The 22,010-nt window shown below is 43.2% G+C and overlaps 1 protein-coding gene across 5 annotated transcripts in view; it reads left to right on the top strand.

The window, feature by feature from the left end:
• Nucleotides 1–22,010, top strand: part of GPC3 (glypican 3) — a 192,103-nt gene that overhangs the window by 87,752 nt on the left and 82,341 nt on the right. For all 5 annotated transcript variants that reach the window (XM_061598743.1, XM_061598747.1, XM_061598746.1 and 2 more), the window contains exon 3: nt 18,234–18,928. In XM_061598743.1, coding sequence (XP_061454727.1) covers nt 18,234–18,928 — 695 coding nt within the window. The remainder of the gene's footprint in view (nt 1–18,233; nt 18,929–22,010) is intronic.

The following is a 22,010-nucleotide window of genomic DNA, read 5'->3' as shown; positions in this document are numbered from 1 at the left end:
TATGTCCACAGTAATTGAAAGGGATATTGGGCAAATTTGATCTGTCTAGATTTGACTTATCTCAGTCTTCGTGTCATTAAGAAAAAAATTGGTATTGATCTCAGCCTATCCCAACTAGATTGGGTTGCAATTTTTCTTCCTGGCGAGTGGAATATAAATCAATAAAAGGCAGCTGCTTCTAGACTCAAGGCCGATATGGTCCTGTCATTTATATATTGTAAATCCAATGATGGCTGATCAAATCAGTGCTTCTACTGTTCCAAACGGACATGATTGAATTGTCAATAAAAAAGAGTTTGCAGTAAGTGAAAGAGAGTTGACAGTATGATACAGAATGAAACTATAAGCTAAAATACGGAGAACGTTGTATGTCCCTTTCTTCTGGCACCAAGGAAAGAGAAGATAACCAGAAAATGTGCAGCCTACCTTGCTTTACAAGTCTGTGTTTACAAATCAAACCAATTTGGTAGTTTGATTTTCATGGTTGTATACCCTGTTGAAAAGCACATGTAAACACTGGTGATCCTTCGAAGGGTGGCTTGTAAGTAGCTCTTTGCCTTTCACTCATAGTGAGTTAAGAGTTGCCTCCAGATGACCAGCATTGGCTTTTCTCTAGTTTGTTCATTTGAAGCATTTTAACACGCTGTTCATCCAGAAGGCTCCTAAAGCAGCTTCCATAAGATCAGTAACAAACGAGACTGTCCCTACCATCAGATTTACAATCTAAAAGATGGAACACAAAAGGAAAAACGACGAGGAAGGAAGAGAACAAGCAAACCTAGGCACCACTTTAAACCATAAAATTCTTAAATTTATATCTAGCACTTGCAGACTGATTTTCACCTCTGTCCCGACACAAATAAGGTTTCCAGCACAATAAAGTAGCACAGCCTTTAAAGCACAGTTTAAAACCTGGCATCCCACTGAGCTATGGGGAAGGGCTGTACGTAACTCAGTGGTAGACTGATCTGCCTGGCATGCAGAAATGCAAGCAGCTGCAATCCCCAGCACCTCCAGGCAGGGCTGAGAGAGACTCCCTGTCTGAAATTCCAGAGACCCACTGCTGGTCTGTGAAGGCAGTACTGAGATAGATGGCCCTGGTATAAGACAGCTTTTACTGTATGTGATAGCATTTCAAATGCTGAGCACAACCTGGAAAAAAAATCTGTCAAGTATTTAGATGTGTTCCTTCTGCTTCTTCATTCCAGCTACTAATGTGAATATTAGGTTCCCTATCTTTATTTTGTAAATCTTCCAAGTTGTCATAAAGTACATCGAGGTCTTCCTATTGCTTCCAAAAATCCTGTTCTAAAACCTTTAATGCATTAGACAAGCTTGTAGTTTTTCTCTCTCTCCAGTAACTTGCCTTTGTTCTATCTCCTGTAAGTGTTTTTGAATTTCATTTCGGTTTTTATTTTGGGGAAGGGCTGTTGTTCAGTGGCAGAGCACCTGCTTTGCATGCAGAAGGTCCCAGGTTCAATCCCTGGCATCTCCAGGTATGTCTGGAAGAGAACCCCGTCTGGGACCCTGGCTCCTCGCTGCCAGTTAGTGTAGACAGAGCTAGATAGTATAAGGCAGCTCCCTATGTACTCTTGAGGAATATTTTCTAGAATCATTAACCTGTTACCCAATCTTCTTTATGCTTTTCTTTCTTAAAATTCTTTGAGAAAATAATCTTTTCATCATTGCTGTTGTAATTGGTTTCTAAATCAATTTCCCCCATTACTGCTTTATCCTGCCTGGTTGTCATCTTATTTCTAAAAAAAAGAAAATCAGTAATCTCTTCATGTCTACTTTTTCTCCTGTTCATACAACTTGAATTCTTGATTCGTTCTTAATCTAGTATTAATCCAGGATGTCTCTATTATTCTTTCAAGACCATACATTTATTCAGCATAAATGCTAGTAAATAGAAATATAGCCCTAATCAAAAATCATTTTTTGAACTACTAAATGAATTCCTTCTGTCTTCATATTTAATTATTAGGAGTTATTTAAGGACTGATCGAAGTATTCTTATTCTTTTCTGAAAGTTTTCCTTCATTAAGGGTGGATGACCAAACTCAGTCCAGCAAAAATAATTTGAAGTTCATTGTTTACTTCTGCAAAGATTCACCTTGGAGTCCCCCCCCCAATGTTCCATAATCCACAAAGGTAATTCCATTTGTTATTCTGAGAGGCCACTTGTTTTGGCAATTCCACCTTGCCCAAGAAGGTGGCATTCATGACAAGGTGACAAGTGTTTTAATCTTGGTAATTGCACAAACTCGTTAATCTCAGTGAGGGGGAAAAACCATTCAGAAGGGAAGAGTTCCTTAGTTAGAGGCAAAAACAAAGGCTATTTCTTCTCTCCTTCTGACAGCACACAAGAGAAGACTATAAAGTTAGAGGATTGTTCCAACAGTAGGTGCAATGCCAGGATGATGGCTACTCACCACTGCTTGCTCTTTATCCTGGAAGGGACGGCTTGTAGGGATCCATGCAGAAGTTGAGAGGGTCTGGCCTTCTTCTGGCCTTCCTCATCTCGAGGGATAGTGGGGTTGCTCTTGGCAGGCAACTCAGTGATGACCAAGCCACAAGTTATCATGGAAGTGATGTTCTCTCCATGCCTCCCCCATTTTGATTCTTAACATGAAAACTTTTCCTTTCTTTTGGCGTGCTTCAGATATTCCTGGTCTACTTAGTTTTCGTTTATTGCTGCACCTAATCAGCGTCACTGTCATGGCTAAATACGAACCTGAAATTGTTTTCTGTCATTTGCAAATGCTGTCCCCCCTTTTCTGCCCAGTTGGCTTTGCCTTAATGGTGCTTGGGCTAGCAGAAACTGTTTTGCGGCAAAAAGCAGTTGCAGATAATAATTCACGTGGGAATAGTGGAAATGAGCTTTTCTACTTGATTTCTGTTTTTTTGTATGTGTACACATATAGATTGTGATTGGAAATCCTGAAATGTGTTTGTTTCAGCAAACGGCAAGGAATGCCTCCAGCCATGCAGCGTTTTATAACCATCAGTCCCTTCTCTACTTCTCCAGAGCTGCATTCCTGACTCTAAACTTGATGAAATGCCTTTCACAAAGTTTGTGTGGTGCTTGTCACTGTAGACTTTAGTAAGGAAAACTTGAGCATGCATAGAATGCCATTGCTCCAAGATGAGCCAGGGGGTCAAAGCCAGAAGACAGAACTGGAGAAGGAGTTAAAATACATAGGCAACCAGTTTGCACATCACAGCATAGTTAATGGTTTATCCTGAGCATGCAAGATGGATTCCACTTCTACTCTTCCATAGCACAAGCAACAATGCATTCCTGTAACAATCTTCAGACAAACGCAACCTGTTAGCGGACGATTACAGCTCAGGTTCACATAAGGAAAGTTTCATACTTCTACACAAGACAGACCATAGTCCCGGCCTTAGTGTTATCTCTGAAATGATTTGTGGTTTGTTTTGCTGCAGACATAAACTAAGAACAAACCTTGGCTTCATACTGTGTAACAATATAACTCGATATAAAGCAGCACTGAGCCAGAGAACCTGGTTTGTTGCTTCTGCCTCCCCGAGGGGAGGAGTGAGGCAGGGTTGATCTTGCACATTCTTGCTAAACAGTTTGCTATAGTTTGACATTGTTGCAAAGTTCTGGGGGGGGTGTCTCCCAGACACAAGGATACCAATAGAAACTAGTCTTGGTCCTTATGCCTACAACCCCAGACCCAGCACTTGGTATTTGGTTCCAATTGTAGTGACTATAGAGATTGTAATACCAAGGGTCCCTTTACACTCCTGCTGCCACCTCTACATCCACTCTATGCACTCCTTCCAAATATCCTCCCTCCTTAAAACCCAGCAAAAGTAGGAACCCAACGCAAGACTGTTGTGTCGAAAGAAGAATTTTATTGATAACAGGAGAAATAGAAGCAAACACACTTTCCACACTCTTCAGCAAGCAAAGTAACCTTAATACTCACAAACACTAAAAGACAACAAGGATCCTTGGGCCACCTCTCCTTCTCCAACCAGACAACACACGTTGGAAGGTTGACAGATTCATGGTTCAACAAGATTTCTGTACCTTGCATGGGAGGACTTTGTAACATGTACAACATTTCTCAGTAATGCTCTTGGATGAGAGAAGCAGGACCTGCTGAAATTTGTAGTCAGTGTTAGTGGGGTGCACCTGATAGTGCCTGTCTCAGTAAGGCCTGGCTTATTCTTTGATTAGAGTGGCAGGAGACTTTCTGCAAACCAAAATCCTGAATTCATACCCAAGATGGCGACAGGCATCTTTTTGATTTATCACGATGACCAGAACGATTTGCTAGCCATGCACTTTTCAGGAAAGGGCCAATAAATTGTAAGCATGAAATAATAAATCAAAAGGGCCTTACCAATAGATAGCTTCCAATCTTAAAAATTAGAACTTTTAAATCACAGCTTGCCATAAATGTTGTACACACAATGGATCATGTTGCTGTAGGTTGATGAAAAATTCATTATTTGGCTTTTGAAGAAGCAGGCATCTCGTATTTAATTTTAAAAGTCTGTTATTTAAAACAAGCAGCAGACTGTACAGCATCTGAGAGCTAAAATATAGCAGTTGTGTTTATTAAATCTATTAGTCGATAATTAGTAGCAATAAATCTATTAGCACATTTACCATCTGTCCTATTGCTAAGACCAGGAAACAATTCTTATCTCATTCTTTATTATCATTCCTTATAGAATATAACACCATCACTGTCTGCATGGCACTTTACAGAGTACAAGGGGATGGGCCCCTGCTCTGAAGCACTTACAATCATTCTTCCAACTAACTTGCCCTGTATATCATTCTTGCACCTGTTTTATAGGTGCAGTAATTATCTATTTTCATTTCATGGATTCCTGCATTGAGCAGGGGGTTGGACTCGATGGCCTTATAGGCCCCTTCCAACTCTACGATTCTATAATTGTTCTATTATTTTAAAGAAATGCACTGTTAGAGAATTAATTAGTAACACAATAGGTGTCCTATTATTTAAGTAGGTGGTTTCAAAGTTGTAATTACTAACACACTGTATGGAAAAAACCCACACGACATTGCGATGTAATACCAAGGAGTTGCAGTATGGCATCCTCCATTCCCCTGTCCCATGCTCTTGTCTCGCGCCCCTGCTCTACCCCAGCCAGGTTGGCTTGTTCTGTAGGCTTTCTCACCCTGCCCATATAGAATACAACAGTACAGCTTTGAAGTGTGAAAGGTTTTGTTTATGTAATAAGGATGAGTCAAGGAGAAGTTCTTAATTGCCCAGATGGGCTTGTTGCTTTCTTTCACACCCTGCTTGCAGTGCACAGAAGTCTGAGAAGCTCGGTTTGTGCCAAGAGATTGTTAGGGAAGATCTTTTCCTCATGGCTAAGAGCTGGGAACTGGCCTTCACAGCAGGTGTTATGAATCATGCTGCTATAAGGCTCAAGGACACTGACCCACAGAATTAATAAACAAAAGACAGAACCATGAGACTCAAAAGCATCCCAAAAGGTATAGCTAATTAAAGTCACAGGTGCAAACCTGCACCCAGGTCCAGGGGTTCTTTTGGGTATAAATAAGGGTCCCTAACTCCTGCTCAGAGAGCTTCAATACAGACCAGTGGGTGCTGTAGAAGAATTTGGCCAGAGGGATGTTGCTGCTGTTGCTTTTGTGGCTTCCAGCAACTACGGGTGAACATAAGACCATGTGTGTACTCAGCAGTGGTTGTAATCTCTATTTTATTGTTTGAGTGCCTTGCCTGCAATTCAATGCTAAATCTCTATCCCAAATAAAACAGCTAATCTTCCACTAAGTGTGATTCATTGCTTTTCTGAAATCCCGAATCTTTCTTGCCTGGTTGGCAACACACACACACATATACACACTGTTCTGTTTTGTTTTAATTTGTTATAATTTTGATCAAATGTATTTTTCATACTTGCTGATGTACTCTCAGAACCTCTTGCCATCATCTTTGAGAAATCCTGCAGAACGGGAGAGGTGCCGGAGGATTGGAGACGGGCAAACGTCGTCCCGCTCTTTAAAAAGGGTAAAAAAGAAGATCCGTGGAATTACAGGCTGGTCAGTCTGACTTCAATACCGGGAAAGATATTAGAACGGATAATAAAAGAGTCCATTGGCAACTATCTAGATGACAATGCTGTGATTAGTAGGAGCCAGCATGGGTTTGTCAAGAAAATATCCTGTCAAACTAATCTCATCTCTTTTTTTGATCGGGTCACTAGCTTAGTAGATGGTGGAAATGCTGTAGATGTCATCTATCTAGATTTCAGCAAAGCGTTTGACAAAGTCCCCTACGACCTTTTGATTAGCAAACTGGTCAAATGCAGACTACATGGAAATACTGTCAGGTGGATTCACAACTGGTTGGAAAACTGTACTGAAAGAGTGGTCATCGGTGGCTCTGCTTCGGACTGGAAGGAGGTTTTGAGTGGAGTGCCACAGGGTTCTGTCCTGGGGCCGATACCCTTCAACATTTTTATCAATGACTTAGATGATGGGGTGGAGGGAAGCCTTATGAAGTTTGTGGATGATATGAAACTGGGAGGGATAGCTAACACAATGGAAGACAGGAATAAAATCCAAAGGGACCTGGATAGACTAGAAAATTGGGCTGAAATTAATAAAATGAAATTCAATAAAGACAAATGCAAGATTCTGCATTTAGGCCACAAAAACAAAATGCACAGGTACAGGATGGGAAATACCCGTCTTAGCAGTAGTGCGTGTGAGAAGGACCTTGGAATTGTAGTGGATCGCAAGTTGAACATGACCCAGCAGTGTGATGCTGCGGCAAAAAAGGCAAACGCGGTTTTGGGCTACATAAACAGAGCTATAGTTTCCAGGTCGAGGGAAGTAATAGTCCCACTATATTCTGCATTGGTCAGGCCTCATCTGGAATACTGCGTTCAGTTCTGGGCGCCTCATTTTAAGAAAGATATAGACAAGTTAGAGCGGGTTCAGAAGAGGGCGACGAGGATGATAGCTGGTATGGAGAACAAGTCTTATGAGGAAAGGTTGAAGGAACTTGGCATGTTCAGTCTGGTGAAGAGAAGGCTGAGGGGTGACATGATTACACTCTTTAAGTACCTGAAGGGCTGTCACATAGAGGAGGGTACAGATTTGTTCTCTGCTGCCCCAGAGGGTAGGACTAGGTCTAATGGTTTTAAGTTGCAGGAGCGTAGATTCAGATTGGACATTAGAAGGAACTTCTTGACAGTAAGGGCAGTTCCGCAATGGAACCGACTGCCTAGGGAGGTGGTGGGATCCCCTTCGCTGGATGTCTTCAGGCAGAGGCTGGACAGCTATCTGCGGGAGATGCTCTAGCTGTGGATTGCTGTGAGCAGGGGGTTGGACTCAATGGCCTACAAGGCCCCTTCCAACTCTATGATTCTATGATTCTATATAAACTGCTGTGGTTTTAGCAGGAAGGTAGGATAAAAAAATCTAATCTTATAATTCTGATAAATACTCTTCAGAGCTCTGTGTTTGCTAAAATGAGCATGTAAAACAATTTTCATCACCTTCATTTTTTATCTTAAAATGTAAACAATGTAAGTGAAATGTGTGGTAGTTGGTTTTGTAAATATTTATTTCCAAGTATAATAAATGGTTTGGATTTGTTTTGCATATAACATTTAAGCCACATAAGTGTCATTTATTGAATCTCCCCCCCCCATCTTTGTGGGAAGTGGGGAGGGGACTTTTGAGGTTTTTATGCAGCAAATTAAATTAACATCTTGCACATTATTCTCTTCGTTGTATTTAGTAAATATAAGTCAACTGCGCATAATCAACTTTAAGGCGTTAAAAGTTTTTTTCTAGAAAATTCATGTCACTGGCTGAAATATTTATTTATTAAATTTGTAGCCCACCCTTTCTCCCAAAGGGAGCCCAGGGTGGCAAACAACTAACAAAATCTTTAAAATATTGTGATGCAAAGGTGTGTATCCTTGGTTGCACCTTTATAGAGAAGTTTGGCACCCAAATAAGGTTTCTATGATGTGCTCTCCAGCAATCTAGCTGAAGGCAGCTAGGCAGGCCAATGGGTTCAGCACCACAGACAGCTCTGAGTGATCAACCTGTTCTGACAAAGGCTGGAAGTAAACGTGAGGCCTTGCAAACCTTTTCCTCACATGCACCCTTCTCAAGCTCTGCACCCTTGGCCTAGGAACCATGACTTTTAAAGAATCACCCCTTTGGTACACAGAAGAGAGCTTCCAACCTTTCTGGGGGCTCCCTCCTGGCATGCTGCCTGCGTCATTGGGCAAGTGTGGCAGCACTAGCCTCTTTGGACAGGAATAGAGGAATATAGGAAGCAGCCTTATACCGAGTCAGAGATTGGTCTAACTTATTGTTGTCTACACTGACTGGCAGCAGCTCGCCAGGGTTTCAGACAAGGAGTTTCTCCCAACCTTACCTGGAGATGCTGGGGACTGAACTGGGGACCTTCTGCATGCAAGGCAGATGTTCTACCATTGAGCTATGTCCCTTTCCCTGGTGAATGAGGTTTTGGGTGGGACAGCCTCTGATGGCATCAGGCATGTCAGGCTCTGAACCACTAGCCCTAGGCTCCATGGACTCTGAAAGCAAGCAAGGAGGGAAGTGCCCCAAAACACTGGAAGCAAAAAGAGGGGGACCCCTCAAGGTGCCACACCAGCAAACAGCAAGCGGGTAAGAATGGGGGAAATTATTTGTTGACGCCCAATGCTTTTTGGGTGATAACACAACCCTTTCTCAAGGGCAATCTGCAAAAGTATATACTGTATAAACAACATCAAAATCAGAATGAATTCTTAGACAGACAGACAGACAGACAAATAGATAGAACTTGATACATGTATCTGCTCAAAGTAAATATGAATAATTTATAACATAACACCCTGCATAATGCTGGCCAAATATTAAAAGGAGTTAGGAAGGGACAACCAAAATGCAATGCTGCATCAAAGGAAGTACCAGTTTTCAGAAGGCTGTAACTTTGTCATGGAATCTTTTGCTTTTGGGTCTGCAGAAATGACATTTCTGAAGAGGTTTGAAAGGGCATCTATGAAGTGATGGAGAATTCAGATAAAATATAAATATTTGGAGTATAAAAATATTAATGAATGCATGGCAATGGTTTCTGACCGATTTGACATTTTCTTCAAGGAGTGTGTTTGAAATAATTAGGACAGCACAGAGGTTTTCGGGTTGGTGATGGTGTACTGTTAAGCCTAGTGAGTTGTCTGGATTGTTCCCCCTGCCTGTTGCTTCCATAGAGAACAGAAAGGATGCAATGCAGCCTTTTTTTTAAAAGTGCCAATGTGTTTTGTAATGAACCTGGTTCTGAGGTGCTGGCTGGTTGTTCATATTTCCAGAAGGTGTGAATTTAAGGATGCTGCAAGCAAGCATCAGGCTCTTTGATGCAAGAACTGGTGGTTTTTTGTGTGAATTAACTTAGCTTTTCTGTGCTGACAGCTGTTCAAGAAGAATATATTTTTTTGAACGCCTGTTCTATTCTGATATTGGAGGATACTATCTAGAGCCCTAACTAAAGAACATTAAATACTGGAGAGTGAAAGGAAAATCATGCTTTCTATTGCAAGGAACTAATTAGTATATTTATTTATTTAAATAAATAAATAAATAAATTCAAAAGTCTGGTTTTATGTGGACTTTTCAACCCCATTTTACTTTTAAGTGAAGCTTCAATATATTTTATTTTCTTCTTTTTGATACAGGCTATGGACTAAGGTTGCAATCCAATACATGTCTACTCAGATGTAAGCTCCATTGAGTTTAATGGGACTCACTCCCGGATAAGTATATATTGGATTGCAGCCTAATTCAATAGGTTTCTATTCTCCCTCATTAAGAGGTTTTCTGTGTGCTTTCAAAAGCTTGGCACAATTGAAGGACCTTGACCCATTCCGATAAGAAGATTCTACATCCTTCACTTTTCGAATGACTGAATTGATGGTTTTGTTATCAAGGTCTGTGTTTTATCTCTAGTTTTTGATGTATAGAGATCTATTGTGGGTTGAACATCCCTTTCTAAGACAACTGTCATCCAAGGTTCTTTGTTCAGATAATACACCCTCTGACTCAGATGTCATTTTGGTGATTCTGGATTGTAAACATTCTGGCAGTATGTTTAAGCTGTACAGAACCTTGGATCAGGGAAACTTTGACTCAATCAGGATTTCATTCAAAAGGATGCAAAAGGTCATAGATGCAGTACAGCGTGCCTTGTTTAGCAAAGTAGAGGTATAGTGCATCTAATCAAGTGCAGAGTCCCCAGTGGCGTCCCCAGTTGCCAACTGCCTCACTTCTGAAAGCGTGAGTGTCTGGAGAATGATAGGTAAGGAGAAAGACTGCAGAAAAAAGGACCCCCCCCAATAAGCCCATTCTGAAGAAGGCAATGTGGAGGACCTTGTGTCCAGTTCTGTAGACGCCTGAGGTTTGCTGGCGTCTGAGTCCAGTTGAGTAGGGAGCTTTCAGGACCTAGGACAGTTCCAAAGTGCTTTTCTATGGCAGCTACAAGAAAAGTTGTATCCGCTGTGACCTAGAGCCAACTGAAGCCTTAGGCAGGCTGAGCAGGGCTGAAGTGTGGCAGGCTCTGCCTTGCTGGAGAAGCTGGTTATGTAAATGGCCCTGACATTTTTTAGTCCGAGTCAGAGGATGGTGGCAGAGAAGGCCAAGAATGAAGTACCTGTGGATCTCCCCCCGAGGAAGTTGTCTGAACCTGTTCCTCATCAGAATCCGTCACCGTGTACCACAAGCTCTGTGGGTCATGACAAGACCCCGAGACAGCATGATGCAAGTCATGTATGCAAGAAACATTCAGAAATGCGTGCTTGGAGGAATTACCATTTTGCCTAGGTAGCAGAAGAGTTGTGACTCAGAAGATCTCCTCTTGAGTTCAGACAGGTACAGTATAACTCAAAATACAAACATACATTATTGGGTATTGCTTGAAATGTCCCTATCCAGCCCTTGAGCAATGGCATGTGACAGAAATAAAATTCATGGAGCAAGCTTTCCAAGTCTTCTGGTGAAGCCAAAATAAAAAAAAAAACTCATTGCAAATATTCAGCTGAATCATGAATCCAGCATTTCTGCTTAAACTGGCCCCAACTCTACTTGATGTAGATTGAGTTCTACAAATGGGGAAATTCAAACTAGAGCATGGCTTCTCTTCTCCCCTGCCCCTCAGTCCCTTCACAAAGGCAACAGTTGTCAGACCCATAACTCGATTCCTTTTGGTGACCAAGATATGGGATGTGGACTCGAGACTCCAGGCTGCAGATGTCCCAGCCGGGGCTTTTAAAGAAGCCTCAGAGGAGATGTTGCTGTTCCCAATATACATATGGAGAATTTTTGTGGGGCTGGTTTGTGTTTCTTGATTTAAAAAACCATGACAACTTCTCTTCATAATAATGATACTGGAGATTTGTGTTAAAAGGGCATAGCCTTTTATCCTCAGGGATGTTTATTACTGGGCTACAATTAGCCTATAGTATTTAAAAAACTTTTATACTTCTGCCTTATCAATTGTTTAGTTTTGGAGGAGGTTTATGATACATAGGATGCCTTGTGTAGGCTATCCAAAGAGGCGCCCTATAAATTAGATTTATATGCTGGGAAATGGGAAATGCTGGGAAATTAGATTTAGATGCTGGGAAAAACAGAAAGGAGTAGAAAAAGAGGAAGGCCAAACAAGAGATGGATTGACTCTGTAAAGGAAGCCACAGACCTGAACTTACAAGATCTGAACAGGGAGGTTCACGACAGATGCTCTTGGAGGTCACTGATTCATAGGGTCGCCATAAGTCGTGATCGACTTGAAGGCACATAACAACAACAATAATAAATTAGATGATTTTTAATTTTTAAAATTAATAATAGCAATACTAATTTGGACTGGTTTATGTGTAGGAGGTCCTTTGGTTCCTGTGCAGAACTTGAGCAATTGAACATTCTGTGACATCACACTAGCTGAGCTAATCAGTATCGGACGTCTTACTTTCACGAAGCCAACACAATATGTATACAGAAGTCGCCAGGAATGAATTAGGAAGGGATGAAGCTGCCTTATTCTGAGTCAGACTACTGGTCTGTCTCTCTCAGTATTGTCTGCACTGACTGGCAGCAGCTGTCCATGGTTTCAGGCAGAAGTCTTTTCGCAGCCCTTCCTGGAGATGCTGAGGATTGAACCTGGGACCTTCTGCATGCCAAAGCAGGTGCTTCTACCACGGAGCTATGGCCCTTCCTCATTCAAGCCATGAAATGCACGCAGTGATGTGCTAAAAAGTTTGTGACTCGGGTGAAGTCGGGGCTCGATGGGTACCATGGCGCTCTTTCTTTTGGCGGGATTTTTCTGCAGCTCCTTACTCTTCCAAGTCATGCAATGTTGATATGGGGCGCGGTGACACTCGTGTCCCATGGCTTGCTGCTGCCTCTGCACTTCTACCTGGGTTTTTATTAGACTTGATTTTTTATTAGTTTGTTTTGTGCAGACTTTTAAAGAAATTATCTTGCAACTCCAGTTCTGTTGTTTTGGACTATGCCATTGCATTCAATTATGGGAACAAATTCTTTTTCCTGCCGGAAATTGTAAAAATTAATCGGGACTCTCTTGCTCTCTTCTCCCCCACCCCCTTTGTAGCAATGTATGTTAATTAGACATCAGAAAAGCTACATAAAGTTTTATGCTCCAGTCATGTACGATGCTAAATTATCTTGGGCTGCGTTCATTAATTAAATAAAAGTTCTGCGAGGAATTGGCTTTTTAAAAAGTTTTTAGTTCTCTTCCAAGATGGCTCTCCACAGTCAGTTGAGGATAGTCAATTAATGGATCCTAGTATGTACAGGGACAAATCACCAGCCAAGGGCGTCCCCTCGGTGCTTTCAAGGTGGAAGAGCTACAGCACATAGGAAAATATTGTAAGGAGCACTGAGAGTGGTGAGATGTTCCAGGGCACAACACTTCCATAGCTTTTGGTTCCTTTTGGAAGGAGTTCCCTGGAGGCTCATTAGTGTCCTGTAGTATGTGTCTGTTTACAAACGTACAGGTTAAGCATAGATGAAGACACACTCCCAACAGCCAGTCTGGTTGTGCTGTGCAGGAGAGACTGCTGGCTCTCTAAGATGCCTTTATAAAGTCCAAATTCAGCTCTCTGTGTTGCTTCCCAGGCAGTCTTAAAGTTTAGCTTCATTTGAGCCAGACACCTCCATTATGAGGGCAGGGGGAGGTGAAGATTTGTCCCTTTATCTGATAGCTATTCCTATTCAAAACCTACTCAAAAACCAAAATAATACCCAAAGGGTCTTGCTCCTGCAAGAAGCAATTGGCTTAACTAGTTTAGGTCCCATGGCCAGACTTGCTCAGTTTTAAGCAAGTCCTTCTGGCCCCTTTAACTCTCTCCTGTCCAGCACCCAATCCTACAACCATATTCTCTCATCTGCCTCATATTCAGGGCTTTGGGAAGTGGCATGTGAATGAGTGTTTATAACTTTCTGTGATTCAAGTTGCTGGTCATCAGCATGTGTTAAATAAGAGTGGATTATTCACTTATAGCTAAGGTTGAGAGAGTTGACTTTTTAAAAATACTCAGATTAAATAACTTATGGTGCCACAGTGCAATTCCTTTTTCAAAAGATAACAACTTATACAAGCACAGTTTTGAACTGAGTAATCAGAAACAGTGCAAGGCAGTAATTTTGCAATAATAATAATAATGGACTGCCTTCAAGTCGATTCTGACTTATGGGCGACCCTTTGAATAAGGTTTTCATGGTAAGCAGTATTCAGAGGGGGGTTGCCATTGCCGTCCTCTGAGGCCGAGAGGCGGTGACTGGCCCAAGGTCACTCAGTGAGCTTCATGGCTGTGTGGGGATTCGAATCCTGGTCTCCCAGGTTGTAGTCCAACACCTTAACCACTACACCACACTGGCTCTCATTTTTGCAATAGGATAAGGAGAATCCCTGGGTTAATTGGCTGCTTGCTATTTAGGAGGGGATCTGAGAAGGTTGTCCTCTCAGCCTGCCCTACCCTACAGGCTTGTCCTGAGGACCCAGTGAGAGAGAGCCCCATATACATAGAGCTGAGGTCCTTGGAAGAGCAGGTGAAGCACACAGGTAATAAAGGAGGTGAAGGAAAGAAGGTGGCATAAGTGGGAAAGAAAGAGGGAGAACTGTTTGATCTGGCAGAGTAAGTAAAGGGAGGAAGGCAGAGCCAGGCTGGTTGGAGCAAAGCTGGATGAATATTTAGGGCCTAGGATAGCGAGGCTAGTGGGGCCAAGAAGGATGCACCCTCCCTGCATCATTCCATCTTCAAGGCCAGGGTTTGAAAGAAAAAAAAATCCTGCATATTTATACATCCCTTGAGTATTCTTGCATTTGAAAAATATTTCCTTTTTTACTAATATGGTGATGAATGTATGCATAAATGAACCTAGGATACTTTTAAAATGTATTTATTTATTTAACAGTTTTGCCAATAAGGCCCCAGCGTGGTTTACATCAACAAAAATGTAAAAACAATACACTATAAATCCATTATGATAAATAGATCGCCTCTGGCCTCTGCAATCTGAGTTTAAAATACAAAAAATGAATAAAGAGCTAAACAGGTGAAATTACCCCACTAAATTAAAACACCAGCCATTCCAATTTGTGTACAAATATAAGGATAAGAACACCACTAAACAGATAAAATTATCAAATCAGAATTTTAAAATGATGCAATTGGAAACACACGGGAGTTGGACTCCAGCAAGCTCTGGAGGGACACAGTTGATCTGTCAGTGATTTTAAGACATCCCTTGATTTGTCCCTGGTGTTGCTTTCTACTGTCACTTGAGACTTATATGAATTGTGGTGTTCCTGAAGCCTCCTTGGACCCCCAAGGTTCACGTGAGCATGTATGGGAAGACTTTTGCACACAGCTGTTGTCAAGTTTGGCACATTTCATTTCCATAGTCTTGACACCTCCCCCCCCACCTTTTAGAGGGCAATGCTTATTAACATCACTTCAAAACGTGATACGCCATCCCAGTCGTTGTTTGAGCCACGCTTGTTCATTCTGCTGAGCGGGGCCCTAGACTTGTGTCCCAGTTCCCCGCTGCCCTGGCGACGCCCCTCTTTTGCTTAAACAGGTACCAACTGGTATCTTGTCAGAGCCAGGCTACATTCTCAAACGGGCATTGAATCTGTTTTGAACTGGAGCAGAATTGGAGAACAGCATACTATATCAATAGACCATCACACAGAGGAATGCCCTTAGGTTTTCTTGTTACAAATGTCTTAATATAAATGCTTTATATTCGGCTTTATATAGACATTGCACATTCTCTCTTGTCCTCCCCCCTTGTGTGTTTTCATGTTTGAATATACTTTCTAGGCACCTTATCCCCCCCCCCAGAAGTCAACTTTTTGGGGTGCCTATTTAATATTATATTATAGGGAACCCTTGGCATCCCTAGCTAAATTATATTGGACAGCAGGATTGGTGGAAAGACCTTTGCCTCTCACTCTCTTTCTTTGTGCGTGTGCGCTTAACGCTTTTTTATCCCTCCCTTCCACAAAAAAAGGCTTCCAGAGCAGCTTACAAATATCAGTAATAAGACAGTCCTTGCCCTCAGGTTTGCACGCTAACATATGCATCACAAAAGGAAAAGAGATTAGAAGGGAGGAGGAAAAATAGCAAATCCAGGCACTAGATCTTAGTTACCCAGCACGCTGCCAGCGTAGTCAGTACTGTTCTGGATGGATGGGCAGTCTGGCATGGTGCACAGCTGCTTCCGGTGGGCTAATGCTATCCTTTTCTTCTCGCTTATCCTGTTCTCTGGCCAAGCTGCACATGCTGACTGTCACCTTGCTCCAGCCTCATGCAGGACAGTGCAGCAGTGGCTGTGACCGAAGAGACAGAGGTTTCGTGGGGCTGACACTCAATAAACTCTTGCTTTTTAGACTCTGGCATGGAAAAAGTGGATAGAGAAAAGTTTTTCTCCCGCTCTCCTAACCCTAGAACTCAAGGGGCATTCAACAAAGCTGAATGTTGGAAGGTTCAGGACAGACAAAAGAAAGGACTTCCTCATGTGGCACAGAGTTAAACTCTGGGATTTGCTCCCACAAGAGACCGTGACGGCCACCAACTTGGGTGGCTTTGAAAGAAGCGTAGACGAATTCATGGAGGATAAGGCTATCAGTGGTTACTAGCCAAGATGGCTATGTTCCACAGATGGAGGCAGTAGGCTTCTGAACACCAGTTGCTGGGAATCACAAGGGGGGAGGGTGCTATTGCATTCAGGTCCGACTTGTGGGCTTCCCATAGTCATCTGGTTGGCCACTGTGAGGACAGGATGCTGGACTAGATGGGCCACAGGCCACTGGCTCTTCTTATGTTTTTCATTTGTTCTAATTTAATGGGCCAACTGCGTTATGGCAAAGGAGCAGGGGCCGTGAAATGCAGGCAGGATCCTTTTCATCTTCCTGAAATGGAAATGGACTGCCTTCAAGTCGATCCAGACTTATGGCGACCCTATGACTAGGGTTTTCACGGTAAGCGGCATTCAGAGGGGGTTTACCATTGCCTCCCTCTGCGGCTGAGAGGCAGTGACTGGCCCACGGTCACCCGGTGAGCTTCATGGCTGTGTGGGGATTCGAACCCGGGTCTCCCAGGTTGTAGTCCAACACTCTTACCACTACACCACTCTGGCTCTCTTTTCACCTTCCTAAGTGACTTGATTGATTTGAGGCTCTGGCTGTCTACGGAAACTCTGCCATCAAGGCTACTGTAACCTGCTCTCTATTCAGCTATCACAGGGGTGGCCACTCCCTGACCATGAACTGTGTTGGCTGAGACTGATGGGAGCTGTAGTTCAGCAGCATCTGGAGAGCCACGGAGTGGCCACCCCTGAGCTATAACTTGAGTGGAATGGGGGGCGGGAATAGGGGCGAGACATACACCTTTAAAACTTTATATATATGTTTAATATTTCATATGAATCATTTTCATGCATGCTGCATCCATTTTTCCCTACTGCATTCCCAAGTCAGCAGAGCTGAAAGCTGTTACACCAAACAGGGTTAGTGACCTGTGAACCGTTCATGACTTTTTCATCACTTTGTTGATGGTGCCCTGGAGGGCTGGGAGCCCTAGAGCAGTGTGGATGTTTAGCACTAAAAAGAATTTAGTACTTGTCTGTCATGATAAGTCTTCTCTTTTTTAACACGTTCATTTACATGCTGGTGGGTAGAAAAAGAGTCATCATTTTATCTCCTGAGCAAGGAAGTGGTCCATGGCTCTGAGGGCAGAATTCTACAACTAGGCCAAAATCAGTGACAAATTTGTGAGTGTGTGTTTTTCCATCCCGTGGTTTACAGGGCGACTGATCTTTTCAGTTAGCTTTCAGGAGGAGCCGCAGGGCCAAGATGGCTTGACAGAAAGGGAAGAGGGCATGGCTGCACTAAGATGTGGCGATCTGGCAACAGTACTACAACCAGGGCAGGATTACTGTGAATCCTTTCCCAGGACCAGTCTGGATGAAGGTGCCAAATGGGCTGCAAAGCTGGTATTGCCTAATTTCTGTTAGCTGAAATGATATTAAATGCTTTCTTAAAAATGCAAAATGCCAGATTCCAATAAGTTAACAATACCTCAAGAATGTGATTCTTGCATTAAATACATAAAAGTGTGTGTATATGTATATGATTCCATTAAAAAAAAATTAAAACCCACTTGTCTTTTTAAAAACAAGCCTAAGATGGATAACAACATTTCAGTTAAATAAAAACAAAAATGCAAAATTAAAACACATATACAACTGGAGAGAATTCAGCGTATTAATTGCAATAGTGTAGAAGAACAATCAAAAAACGCAAACTGGGGGGGGGGCAAAGCGGACAAGAAAAAGCCAAGCCACATATATGTTAAAGCATAAATGTTGGAATAGTGCAGCATATGTTAGATCAGCATTGGAGAGAAAAAGTCACCTGTCCTCCCAAACGTGGTTCAGTAGTTCTCTCTGGGGAGGGAAGCCGGTTGCTGGGCCTGGAGGTGTTAAATGACTTCCAGCTGGAAATCATTACATGTGTTCAAGGGTTCCATAGCAGAAGATGCACCTTAATATAGGAAGGCCTTAATTCTCTCTGCTCCCCTTCTGCGCTTGTTTTCTTGTAACAGAGTTTATTGACCCCCCTACTCCGTCCATTTTTGTTTTTCAGAAGCCTTTGAAATTGTAGTGCGGCATGCAAGAAACTACACAAACTCCATGTTCAGGAACTATTATCGCAACATAGCTCCCAGAGCTTTTAAATTTGTGGGGGAATTTTTTACCGACATCTCCTTGTACATCTTGGGCTCGGACATCAACGTCAATGACATGATAAATGAATTTTTTGACAGCTTGTTTCCTTTGATCTACCCACACCTGGTTAACCCGGGCTCCCCTGATCCTTCGGTGGAAATGTCCGAGTGTCTACGACTTGCCAGGCGAGACTTGAAGGTGTTTGGAAACTTCCCCAAAATCATGATGACTCAAGTGTCCAAGTCTCTACAGATGACGCGCGCCTTCCTGCAGGCGCTCAACCTTGGCATTGAGGTGGTGAACACCACGGACCACTTGAAGTTCAGCAAGGACTGTGGGCGGGCGCTGTTGAAAATGTGGTACTGCTCCCATTGCCAAGACCTTATCATGGCCAAGCCATGTGCCGGGTTCTGTGGGGTGGTGTTGCAGGGGTGTCTGGCCAGTGTGGTGGAGATAGATGGCTACTGGCTGGAATACCTCCGTTCTCTGGAGGGGCTGACAAAAGCCATGAGGGGCATATACGATATGGAGCAGGTGCTTCTCAATCTCTTCTCCTTGATACGAGATGCGATCATGTATGTGCAGAAGAATGCTGGGAAGCTGGCGCCAACGGTGAGTTTCCCTTCCAGTTTCCATAAACCATTTGCTACAAGTTCTTTCTTTCTTTCTTTCTTTCTTTCTTTCTTTCTTTCTTTCTTTCTTTCTTTCTTTCTTTCTTTCTTTCTTTCTTTCTTTCTTTCTTTCTTTCTTTCTTTCTTTCTTTCTTTCTTTTGTTGAGAGGGAGGAGGGAAAAGAGCAGCATGCACGCTGGGGCTGGGCACCCGGTTCCAAAACAAATCGGGCCAGTTCAGATAGCTGTGGGATTCTCCTGGAGTGGGTCGAGGCAGATCCAATCTGGGCTGTCAAAAGTTGGGTGGTTGGGTGATTGCATGTTTAATCAGGGCTTTAAACCCTACTTAAGCATGCGGTTGGCGGCAAGCAACGAGACACAGGCATAGACTCGCCCCTCAGCTGGCCACCTGCTGCATGTTTAATTAGAGTTGAAAACCCGGATTAAACACATGGTGTGGTGAGAGGGCGGAGGAGGAGGAGACATAGGCATGGGGGTGAGGGGTGGGGCCAGTGATGGCTCACTCTGTTACAGCATCAGGGATTTTTATCTTTTTTTATTTTGCAAATATAACACAAAGAAACAAGAAACATTGGCAACTTAGCAATAAAAATAACCCATCAGTCCTGACATATATATATATATATATATATTAAGCAGTCCATATGTCCAATTAGGTATCCAAACAAGCTTGATGGGTATGGGACGTATGTTCAAACATTTCTACATTCCTGCAACAATATTTGCCTTGGCCTGAGTGCTTTAGAACGAGTCCCCTTCCGTTTGAATAATGTGGGGGTCAGCATTGATGATCTGTGCTTCCCTTTCCTGGGAAGTCCCATGAGCCCTGGCTAGCATGAAGTATTCTGTTTGCAGGCTGTCCCAGATGGATTTTAAGAGTCGGTTCTGACCATTGGCCATGCTGGCTGGGCCCCATGGGAGTTGGAGGCCAGCAGCAATTGGAGAGGGCCACGTGAGCTATCCCTGGGAGCTGCTCTCAGTCCAGAGTGGACAAGGCTGGGCTCGATAGAGAAGTAGCCTTGGGTTTGTCAAAGGCTGCTTCAGCTGCAAGCGGGTTGCCTCCTCAAGATGCAGCAGAGGTCTGGAGAGCTTTATCTGGGGCCAGCAGGCAGAAGGACACTAGAGGAATTTTAACTTGCAGTTTAAATGAAATGAAGTCATAAAGGGTGATGGAGGATTTCTGCCTTACAACAGCTCTCTAATTGCATGGTTTTAGCTGGTGAGGTGGCAGGGAATGGGGGGAGGGCAGGTGATTTTAAGCAAATGACTTTTTCTGTTCTGGGGTTAATAACTCGTGAACAATTTACTGGTACATTAAAGGTAAACAAAGATTCAAATGGATAACTGGAGGAGAGTTTTGATTAAGACGCTTGCAAAGGAAGGTCTTTGGCATCTCACTTGTTCCTCTTGCAGTGCTGACATCGTCCAAATTGCACAGGAGGGAAAAGACCCCTCCCCTCTGTGCCAGCTGGGGGACTGATGGGAATTGTAGTTCCAAACATCTTCAGGGCACCAGGTTGGGGAAGGCGGCCTTAGTCTATTAATTCAATGAGCTTTCAGCAGTTAAGCTGATTAGGCTGGACACCCCCCCCCACGCTTTAACATGAGATGCGGAATACGTGTATTTCAGCAGGTGCCATCTTATGAGACGGTCTTCCTGTGTGAGAGGCAGGGGGTGGTGTTAATGGGTGGCCCAGGGAGGGGGACAAGCACCAGGTCTTTTCCTGCCCTCCCCCCCTTTTGAAAAAGTCCATATGTAGTGGACGGTCCCTTGTCTGAGGTTTTTAAGCAGAGGTTGGATGGCCACCTCTTAGGGATGCTGTAACAGTGGGCTTTCTGCCTTGGCTGGGGTTTATTATTTATTTATTTAGAGTTGTAGAATCATAGAATAGTGGAGTTGGAAGGGGCCTATAAGGTCTTCTAGTCCAGCCCCTTGCTCAGTGCAGGAATCCAACTGAAAGCATCCCCGACAGGTGGCTGTCCAGATGTCTCTTGAAGGCCTCCAGTGTTGGAGAGCCCACTACCTCCCAAGGTCATAGGTTCCACTGTTGTACTGCTCTAACAGGAAGTTTTTCCAGATGTTCAGTCTAAATCTGGCTTCTCTAATCACTTTCTCCAGTATCCCTGTGTATTTCGCTCCTCATCCTCAGTCTCTGATAATCCCCATGTTGAGAGTAGCTTTGCAGGAGGCTTCTACTTGTGTCAGCTTGAGCATGAGTAGACCTTATGTGCAATTGCAGCAGAAAAGTCCCTGATAGCAAAAGTGTTCTGCTTGCATTTAAGCAAGCATGAGCGGACATCTCCCACACTGCATAGAATTGTAGCGTTGGGAGGGGCCTATAAGGCCATCGAGTCCAACCCCTGCTCAATGCAGGAAACCAAGTTAAAACATTGTTGACAGGTGGCTGTCCAGCTGCCTCTTGAAGGCCTCCAGTGTTGGAGAGCCCACCACCTCCCTAGATCATTGGTTCCATTGCCATACCACTCTAGCCAAAATCTGGCTTCCTGTAATTTGAGCCCCTTGTTCTGTCTCCTGCACTCTGGGATGATTGAGATCCTGGCCTCCTCTGTGTGACAACTGTTCAAGTATGTATTTATTTATTTAATTATTGAATTTATATTCCACCCTTCCTCCTGAAGGAGCCCAAGGTGGCAAATATATCAACAAAAACAGTTGAACAACAAGAAAAAGAGAAGCATTATAAAAACAGTTAAACACATTTTAAAACACAGTCACAGTTAAAAACATTCTTTCATCAGTGACTAAGACTGGAGTAGATGACCTCTGGGGTCACTTCCAGCTCTTGGTTTCTATGACTGGGTGTGTTGAAAACCTAGAGGCAAGATACCTCTTATTGTAAGATAGCTGAGGAATAGCAGGGGTTCTCCTAGGGAACTCTGAGAGGTAACTGGTTGGTTGATACCTGTTGGAAATGGAAAGCTGGCCCAGGTAGACCTTGGCTTCGAAGGGCTTCCCTTAAGGGCTGTTTCCCTTGTCGGCTTTAACATCTTTCCTCAGCCAACCTAATGCAAGAGCACTTTGGAATTCAAAAAGAGAGGCTC

Source organism: Rhineura floridana, chromosome 16 (genome assembly GCF_030035675.1).
Source record: "Rhineura floridana isolate rRhiFlo1 chromosome 16, rRhiFlo1.hap2, whole genome shotgun sequence".
Lineage (NCBI taxonomy): Eukaryota > Metazoa > Chordata > Lepidosauria > Squamata > Rhineuridae > Rhineura > Rhineura floridana.
This window is presented reverse-complemented; position numbering and strand designations above follow the sequence as displayed.